We start from the raw sequence: 10008 nt of genomic DNA, 5'->3' as shown, positions 1-10008 counted from the left end.
AGTCCTCTCCCTGTTCCACCCACTGACACAAGAACCAACCTGATTAGCTGAGGGTGCATAGGCACTATTACCTGTAAAACATGGCAGAAGCCCATTCTTTCCCCTCAAAGAATTCTGGGTGCTGCAGTTTAGAGCTCACAAGAGTGAACAGTTCCCAGCAACCCTTAAACTACAGTGCCCAGAATGCTTTGAGGGAAAGAATGTGCCTTAAAGGCACGGTGCATACCCAGCCCCACACCCTGCAACAGAGGTTCTGCTAGCAACATCTCATGTGTTCTACACCTGTTAAGACCTCCTTATGTGGCCAGGCGGCTGGCTGGTGATGAATCATGTCCCCTTTTTACTTTAAGGTGCAGATTCTCATCCCAGTGACTGCACTAGCTATCAGCTCTTGACTTCCGCTGTACCAACTATGGAATTTTTGTATACATAAGCCACCTCAAGGGTCCTTGTGAGGGCCAAATGGCAGGGAGTTATTTTTTTAAAAAAAAGACTCCTAGGTCAAAATAGGCACACATATATTAAAAATGTAATTTAAAGCAAACAAAAGAGAAGGCCGCGGATAACAAATGCAGCTATAACTGGGCTTTGGTGGGTTTCGAAGTTCAAAAAAGCACACTGTTGTTCAGGAGCAAACTGGTTTTTTTTTTTGTTGTTGGTTTTTTTTGCAGCAGCAGCTCAGCCAAAGCGATAGCAATTCGGTGCATCTCTCAATGCTTTTCCTCTTCCAGGCTCAAAATGAATGCAAACTGCTCTTTAAAAGAAAACGGAGAAAGGTGTGATAAGGCAGGGGTAGCCATCCTGGTACCTTCCAGATGTTAGACTCCACCAGCCACAGATTGCAGGGGGTGGGAGATGAAGTTCGGCAGTATCTGGAGGCACCTGGGGTAAGGAAAGTCTTTTGCCAAGGACATGGCCCCACCTGTTTGACTGTGACACTTCTGAGTCCCAGGTTGCCGGAAGCTGCAAGAGGGGAACGTGCTCCTGTGTTTGGGTCCTGCTTTGGGGCTTCCCATTAGGGCATCAGGTTGGCCACTGTAAGAACATGTTGCTGGACTAGATGGGCCACTCTTCTGATCCAGCACAGCTGCTCTTATGCTCTCCCCAAGATGGGGGCATCCGGCAAGTTAAAATGCAGGTAAAGCTAAGGTGGGGTACAAATTAAGCATTCCTGCATCTTTAGCCTCCAAGGGCTGAATGGCTGGGCAGCCTGATTTGGGTTATTATTATTGTTTTTTTGGTTGGCAGGATAGGGAAGAGCTGCCATCCCTTGCATCAAGTGATGCTTTGAAGATGCAAAAGTGCAGGTGAACATCTAGCAAAGCGGCAAACGGTCTTACCATCCGTCAGGGGCTGGACCGAGAGCCTCTGCCTGGTGAAAAGAGCCGCATCTTTCAGGGGCCCTCCGGAGATTTTGTGCGCCTGGTGGTGAAGTTTCAGCTCGGCCAGAGGGATGAACCGCTTGGTCATTCGCACAAACTGGACGTCCACCTGCAAGCACGAAGGAGCATCCGTCAGGGAAGGGAGTCGGACCTTGGGGTCTGCAACTTTTGCTCTTCTACCTGCAGAAGTGCGGCTGGCAAGATTGTGCTATCTGGCATCGTGAGGCACTTGCAAGGAGATTCTGCCTCCCCTTTGCTGGCTGTGCAGAGCAGTTACTTACTCAAAAGTGAGTGAAGAGTCATTAACACTCTGAATGAGAGAAGCTCAGAGAGAAATGGAAGGATTTGTCTCTGCATCTTGCCGGGTGATGTGAAATATTAAGCAGAATGAGTAGGAGTAGAAGACTGCTCAAAACCTCCCTCTTTTGGAAGAAAAGCATCCATTAATTAATGCTTTAGAAAAGGAGGCCGATAGTATAGATCATTTGCGAGATATACTTAGCTGCGAGACTTACTGCAATGGAAGGAGATTTATTTTCAGCCTTGCAAAAAAAAACACCACAAGTTTGTAATGCACCATTTGCCTTGTTTACAAGCCCACATATACAAAAATAACTCATCTGTGGCTGTTTTAAAGAGGAACAAAAGGAGCATTATTTGTCCCACTTCCATCTTTGACACGAGGGATGGGGAACCGTTGGGCCCCTCAGGGTCAAATGTGACCCGCAATATCTCCATATGAGGCCTCTGAGGCTTCTCCCCAGGCTAAACCTTCCTGACCCTGTTCCACACCCTCCTCAAATGCTTTTGCCTGGCTGGAATGTGTCCTTGGACTGCAAGCGATGCCTCTCGCCAGCCTGGATGGAGGATACAGAGAGCTGTGCTCTCAGGGCCATCTTAAGCATATGTGGTGCTGGGGTGCAAAGATCCGTCTGGTGCCCTGCTCCCGGTTGCCCAGAGTTGACGACCTTTCTTTAGGAGGAGAACCCCAAAGTTGTTGACAACCTTTTTTTTAGGTTGCTGACACCACACTTATCTCTGCTCAGGAAACATAAGGAGCCCAGCGCAACAAACCAGCCCAAGGCATCGGTATCTGAGCGAAGCCGGGCACCCATGGTGTAAGCAGCGTGTGCTGGACGGGCCTCTCCATGGCTCTGCTCCAATCCTGGGCATGCAGGAGGACAGAGCCAGCTGGCCACCTCAGTGTCTCGCTGGCTCGCTTGCCCCTGAACTTGCAGCGCAGAGCCGCCCGCAGCAGAAGAGCCCACCATGGCGCTCCAGCCGACAGATGGGCTCTTCCCCGGATGTCGACATTTGGCCTGGCACCCCTGAGAGCCTGGCACCCGAGTGCCCTGCACCCCTGGCACCTATGGTTAAGACAGCCCTGTGTGCTCTGTCTAGAAACCTCTGACTCCTGCATGGCTGGTGTGCAGAAGGGAGAGTCAAGTGTGTTGCTCTGCCAAATAATTTCCCTAACCCTGGTATACGCGTGATGAGATTGGAGCCAGCCATGCCTAACCAGAGCCGATCCTTGAAAACCCATTTGCCAAGCGACAGCACTCTTACCATGAACCATTTGGGTTTCTCTTTGGTGCTGGAAGCATCGTAGTGAGGATCTTTCTTTTCAAACTGGGTGTGATCGGGATACGCCTCCTTCACTATCTAGAATTCGGGAGAGAAGCACAACTCGCAAACTGAGAGTAACCGCGGAGTAGACACTGCTTTGAGATAGTCATCAGCATTTGTGACTTGACACTCACATCCAAATGTGCGACCCACTCAACTGAAAAAGACTGCAATTTGAGGCAATTTGCCAACTGTTCCATATCAGAACTTCCAGCTCTCCTCTGTAACAACAGGACTTAGGCCCCAACAGCCACCAGGGGGCGCATTGGAAGATGGCCGACAATAACGTCTCTCTGACCCACATGAGGTAATTAAGAGGCTGCTATGGGAAGTATGCAGCCTTCCCGCCCCCCCCCCCAAGGGGATGGGGAGGACTGCCTTGCCAGCGGTGTCCATAATTCACCCCCGGATTCGAAAGAAGGGGGTGCGGACACTTGGCACAAGCCCTCGTCTGAAGTCGGCTCTTCCTGACGCTATCTCCAATCAGTGCACTGGTTTGCTTTGGCTTGAAATATATAATTGGAAATACATAATTGGAAAGAAGCTAAAGCACATGCATCAAGCGAAGATCGGGAGAAAGACTGCTGATTAATGGATCTCTGTGAGCGGAGCGACGGACGGGACAAATAAATCAAGTGAGGAATCACCATTAAAAGACTGGTATGTTTGGAGTGAAATGGAAAGGAGGTGGAGGAAAAAACTTTTCTTTGCCTTATGTGAGTATTAATAACCCTCCACCCCAGAGAGAAGAATCGTTGCAGTTTATTAATCACAAGCAGGAATTCAAGAACTGTGTGGAGTGAATTATTGATCAAAGAGAGGATTGGTAAACATCGGAGAACGGAGGAAAGTTTTATGACGCAGTTTCAAAGGGCGTCTCGTTAAGGCAGGCTTGCCTAAGAAGGACGGGGGGAGGAGGACCAGGGTCATCAGAATGCGAATGGTTATTGGAATGTGATCTAGACCTGGCAGAGCCCTTGGAGATATGTTTGGCAAACCTGGGGAAATCAACGGACAGACTGAGGGAAAGTTCTTTACAGAGGTGTGGAAATGGCGTTTGTCCTTATGTGATATGATTTTTGGAGAGTGTAAAACCCACACAGAGGATGTTTGTTTCCAACCCGCTTGTGAAGATTATCAGAGATCGCAAAGAAAGGAATATATGATAACAACAAGAAGATGAGGAAAGTAACAAAAAGACTATCTGGACAGAACTGGATAGAACTGTCTAATTAAAGCAGCAATATAAGTGATGTTTGGACCCCGTTTCGGAGCTTGTAGTATGGGTACACCCAACAAAAATATAAAAATCTGGCTGTATAATTTGGAACTAATGTGATTTGGAACTATGTGATTTGATTGGCCTGTTAATAAAAATTATATATATATAAAAAAAGGACTTAGGCCCCAAATAGCTGGAAGACCATCTCCTTCCCTGCAGACCCTCTTGGGTGTTAGGAACTGCACACACTGTACACTGAAGATGCACTTCTCTTTGACACCTAAGGTATATGTCTATTTTTGGGAGCCACTCCTATTCCTGAGACTAATTTGTTTTAAATGGGTTTTAATATTGTTATTTCACACAGTTGTGAACCACCCTGGTACCTCTCACCTTGATGATGCCAGCAATCCCGGGCTCTTTACAGTTGCTGTGGTAGAAGAAGGCTTCCTGGCCAGTTTTCATATCCTTCAGGAAATTCCGTGCCTGCCAAAACAGAAGAGCAGGGATCAGCTTCCTCATACCGCCAGACAGAAGGGCTACAGATAATCCGTATCTCCTTGCAGGTAATTAGCACTATAGCCACCATTCCTCATATTTTGGAGGAGAGGATGTGAGGTAAGCAGGGGACTCAAAGTTCAGTTCAGTTATATTAAGCCATGGATTGTGCTAACCCTTGTTTAGAACTCGATGCAGGGAGCCAAAGCTCACAGACAGGCAAACCATAGTTTTAGAACTATTTGATTGCTTTCCTTTTCCACAGGACCTCCTCAGCATCCTGGTCTCCATGGAGCTGGCAAAGCAAGAGGTGGACTGTGATCTGTCAGTTCAAACATTGCACCAAACCATAGTTATAGCCAACAGTGGATAACAAACCATGGTTTCTGGTTCTGGTTTGCTAGCTGATTATAAATCATTACTTGTCAATCTAGATGTCATGCTAACACAGAGAAAAGGAACCGTTTTCAGCCCAAGGGCCACATTCTCTTCTGGGAAACCTTCCAGGGGCCACATGCCAGTGGTGGGTGGGGCCAGAGGCAAGAGGGGGCAGAGCAAAATACATGGATTTTACCTTTCTTTGCTTGTCTAGTTTCAACACATTCACCTCTCCCATCCAGGCAAGCACGGAATATCATAACAGTTCAAAAAACACATCCCAGCCTAGGCTCATTCTCATCAATGCTAGAAACAATGGTTTGAATTTGCAACACAACTTGTCTTAAATATCAACAGCACAGGCAAAAATAAAAGGTGGAAATGGACAGCAGAACTTTAAAGTGCCAAAGCATATCTGTGTTCTCCCACTGTAAACTTTGATTGGAAGGCAAGTTGATTAGAATCTACGCAATATCACATCCATCCAGAATAGCTATTTGCAGCTCAGAACGCCCCCCCCTTTTTTGGTGAGAATAAATTTATTGATCAATGCCGTTGCTACAGTTGACTTTACTTACCTGGTAATTCCTGACTCCATCCCAGCATGCTGTCTGATAGGGTTGAGCTTTTAAATCTTCAATGCCAAACTGGATAATAAAATAAAACAAACATACATTACCGAAAATACCTAATTGCGCCTTTTTTTAAATAAAAAAAAGTTCAGCATTTCATTTATTACTGCAGCCTCATTCGTACCTGATGTTGCTTGGGAATTCTAAGGACCCCCCCCCCAAAAAAAAAAAGATTTGTGCAGTTTTGAAAGGTTTCGTCTGCTCTAAGTGAGGCACGAGGGGCTTGGGGTGATTTCTGGGGGTGGACGAGATATAAAGGAAGGGGAGGTTGGTCAGGTGTGAGGGGTTGGTGGGGTTGGCGAGTGGAGCATGCAGATGGAGCAGCCCCTCGGGGAGGGAGAGACAGATAGACAGACAGACAGTGAATCTGTAATGATATACAGTGGTACCTCAGGTTACATACGCTTCAGGTTACATACGCTTCAGATTACAGACTCCGCTAACCCAGAAATAGTGCTTCAGGTTAAGAACTTTGCTTCAGGATGAGAACAGAAATTGTGCTTCAGCGGCGTGGCCGCAGGAGGCCCCATTAGCTAAAGTGGTCTTCAGGTTAAGAACAGTTTCAGGTTAAGTACGGACCTCCGGAACGAATTAAGTACTGAGGTACCACTGTACAGCTTTTATCATGGGAAAAGTTATGGAAAGAAGATTAAAAATTTACAGCTTACTGTACGTTGAAAGAAAATTATATGAAAATTATGTACCGCTGGTATCTAACACCTAGTAAACCAGTAAGAATGTATAGAACTGCTTCAAATGTGTGTTGGAAATGCAAAAATAAAGAAGGCACCTTTTACCCTATGTGGTGGACATGTGAGGTGGTAAAAGAGTTCTGGGAAATGATATATAATGAATTTTTTAAAAAAACCATTTAAGGTAACTTTTGTTTAAAAAAATACCCCAGAAGCTTTGTCAGGAATTGTAGGTGCGGAATTACCAAAAGAGAAGGAAAAACTGTTTATGTACACAACGACAGCAGAATTGGTGCTCTTAGCCCAGAAATGGAAAGAAGATAAAGTCCCGACCAGAGAAGAATGGCAGACCAAGTTGATGAACTATGCCGAAATGGCAAAAATGATGGGAGGGATCAGAAATCAGGAAGACCAAATTTTTGTTAAGGACTGGAATAATTTTATGACATATCTTAGGGTCCACTGTAAGCAGTTGAAATCATTAGCAGGAATACAATAACTCTTGTAACATGAACTTTAGATACTCTGGACATATAATAGATAGATTACAGTAAAAGATGCAGGAATAAATTTTAAAAATGGAACCCAGGGAGGGAGGGTAGTCCGAAGGTTCAAGAGAACCTTTTGTTTTAATTTTTTCTTTGAGATTGTTATGTTTGTTGTGTGTAATTACTAAATAAAACTATTAATGATAATAATAAAAGCGAGAGCGGAATGCACACGTCTCCCATAGAAGATGGCTTCCTTACCTTCACATCTACACCCTTCTCGAACCTGCTCTCGGGTTCAGATTTCATTAGCCAATGGGTGTGGGCTCTCTTGTTTCTGTCCTGCTCAGCATGGGCTTCTACCTCGGAGGTTTCCGCAACATTTCCGGTTGCAAGGCTTTTTGTCTCGACTTTCTGCGATCTGGGTCTCTTGCTCTCCCCCTGCAGCTCAGATCTGGCCTCTTTAAAATCAGGTTCTTTTGGAGCTTGAAGGATCCAAAGAATTCAGAGGGCATACCACGGGTATTTGGAAGATGAATTTTAAAAGGACATGAGGAAAGTGGGAAGGGGAGCAAAGAATAATGTCAGCTTGGTGGGCTTCATTTCTAATCTATTTTAAAAAGTCACTTTGGAAAATGATTCATAAGTAACTGGGAGGAAATGGACGCACAATGTCCATCTCTAGATATTGTGGTTTGCCTGCTGGAAGCGTCTGCTGATCTCTCCGGTTTGTGCTCAGACACAGCACATTTACATTTACCAGCAGCTGCTTGCTTGCTACTTGCTAGACTCATTTGTCATTGGCTGTGCTGCTGTGAGGTCATGAAATACATAGGAACATTCCAAATGCCACAGACCTGGGAGGCAAGTGAAGAGGAAGGGCCCTATAGCTCAGTGGTAGACCATCTGCCTTGTGTGCAGAGGGTTCCAGGTTCAGTCCCCAGCATCTCCAAGTAGGGCTGAGAGAGACTCCTGGCCTGAAACCCCAGAGAGCCACTGCCAGTCAGTGTAGGCAATGCTGAGCTAGATGGACCAATGCTCAGACTTGGTATAAGGCAGCTTCTTATAAGGGAGGGGCTGCATGTAAATGGTCCGGGGCTCAATCTCTGTTTTTTCCAGGTATATCTGGAAGAGAGACCTTTTCCTCCTGACTCACAGTGCTAATGAAACAGGATGCTAGAGAGAAAGAGATCCATCCATTGCTTCTCCTCTGCAAGCTGCTAACACCTACTAAACTTCCTTGACAGGCTAGTAATTTTGCAGCCTTATTTGCAAGGCTGCTGGATCAGACAGGCGAGAGGGCGTTTTTGGGGGAGAGAGACCAGGGATGAGTGAAACCAGACATATTGGGCAGGAGAGGGGTCAGAGAAATAGGCGAACTATCAAATCCATCATTCAATGGGGGAGAGGACACTTGTGGCCCTCTCTATGTTGCTGGACTCCAACTCCCATCAGCCAACACAGCTGATGGTCAGGAATGATGGGAGTTGTAGTCCAGTGACCTCTGGTGGGCCACAGGTTCCCTATTCCTGATATAAATCTTTAGCTACAGCTGCTGAGTAGCTCACATTTCAACATCCCTTAGTGTGTATATAGCCAAAAAAAGAGCAGCACACAGAAGATGCAGCCCAAGTTGGCTCTTTATCAATAGTTTTTACTTTTTTTAAGTAAACTGAACTCTGGATAATATTGGTTGAGCCTGACTCCCTCACTGACCTGTCAAGGCTGCTCGGCCTCTTTTCTTCCCTTTCGGAGGCATTTATCCAGCTGCCTAGAAGAAGGGAGGAGGAATCTTAAGAGAAAGCAAAGCAGGAAATACTTTCTTGCATCAACAGCTCAGTTGGTAAAGCACGAGACTCTTAATCAGGCACAGGCAAACTTGGCCCTCCAGATGTTTTCGGACTACAACTCCCATGATCCCTAGCTAACAGGACCAGTGGTCAGGGATGATGGGAGTTGTAGTCCCAAAACATCTGGAGGGCCGAGTTTACCTATGCCTGCTCTTAACCTTAGGGCCATGGGGTTGAGCCCCACGTTGGGCAAAGGATTCCTGCACTACAGGGGGTTGGACTAGATGACCCTAATGGTCCTTTTCAACTCTACAATTCTATGATTCATTATATGAAGCGCAACAAGAGTGATAAGACTTGGGGAAGGACTGGAGCTTAGTGACAGAGCCTCTCTGCTATGCATGCAGGAGGTTCCAGAGCCAGTCCCTGGGATTTCCAGGTAGGGCTGGGAAGGTTCCATGCCTGAAATTCAGAAGAGCTGCTGTCAGTCAGTGTAGACAGTACTGAGCTACATGAATCAGTAGCCTGACTGAGTATAAGGCAGCTTCCTATGTATTTTTCGATTTGATTGGCAGTGCCTCCGTCACTCCAGGACTGGAGGGGAAAAAAAAATCAAGGCTCAGATCCCAGTTCTGCTATCAAAAGGCCCTCTTTATCTTTATCTCAGCCCACTGGTCTTCAAGTGATGGGTCACAGCTTGATCCAAGATAGGTTGCAACAGGAGCATTGCCACCATGAAAATACATGGTAAATGATTAAGAAACGGTTCCCCACGTGCATGGCTGGGCTACAAGGGGGTCCTCTCCTGAGTCTGAAAAGGTTGAAGATACCTAGCCTAACCTACCTCGCATGGGTGTTGTTGAGTATTAAATCAGGGGGGCAGGGAGAACAATGAGCGCTGCATTTTGCTCCCAGAAGGTATACATGTATTAAATAAAAGCCCATCAAAAGTCAAAGACCATAAGGAGGGGTTAGCACCCATCTGTACCTGTAAAATTGGTGCCGTTGTGGCACAGATACGCGACTGTCCAACTTTCCTTCCTCTTAATAGCGTCCTTTCTGTCTCTCCAGCTTTAGAAATTGGCGCGCCTGACTGCAACAAAAAAAAAAAAGAAATCAGAAACGCTTCCGCTGCTAAATGCCTGTTTAGTTCGGAGGTTAAATACTCGTTTTGCAACCCGCAGCTATGCCTTTAAGACCGGCCCCTTGCTTTGCAGCCAATCGGAGAACTAACAGCTGGAGAACCCTGGGGAGAAAAAGACGTCACAACCTCAGAAGCCCGGGCAAGCCCTTTGCAATG

The 10008-nt window shown here is 46.3% G+C and overlaps 1 protein-coding gene across 3 annotated transcripts; it reads right to left on the bottom strand.

Moving 5' to 3' along the window:
* Positions 1–531: 531 nt before the first annotated feature.
* Positions 532–9964, bottom strand: THYN1 (thymocyte nuclear protein 1). Of its 3 annotated transcripts, none has more exons than XM_081843205.1 (8): positions 9687–9964; positions 8635–8685; positions 7180–7403; positions 5685–5753; positions 4624–4716; positions 2949–3044; positions 1341–1491; positions 532–749 (listed from the first exon to the last, which is right to left on the bottom strand). In XM_081843205.1, exons 2-8 carry the CDS (start codon positions 8675–8677, stop codon positions 679–681), a joined length of 747 nt encoding a protein of 248 aa, XP_081699331.1. In that variant the 5' UTR covers positions 8678–8685; positions 9687–9964; the 3' UTR covers positions 532–678. The 3 variants fall into 3 exon arrangements, with proteins under 3 accessions (XP_081699331.1, XP_081699330.1, XP_081699332.1); XM_081843204.1 differs by having other exon boundaries at positions 8635–8689; positions 9697–9963; XM_081843206.1 differs by having other exon boundaries at positions 538–754; positions 8635–8689; positions 9697–9960.
* Positions 9965–10008: the final 44 nt, after the last annotated feature.

The sequence above is a fragment of the Podarcis erhardii genome, assembly GCF_964252035.2.
Source record: "Podarcis erhardii genome assembly, chromosome: 16".
In the NCBI taxonomy this organism is placed as follows: Eukaryota; Metazoa; Chordata; class Lepidosauria; order Squamata; family Lacertidae; genus Podarcis; species Podarcis erhardii.
This window is presented reverse-complemented; position numbering and strand designations above follow the sequence as displayed.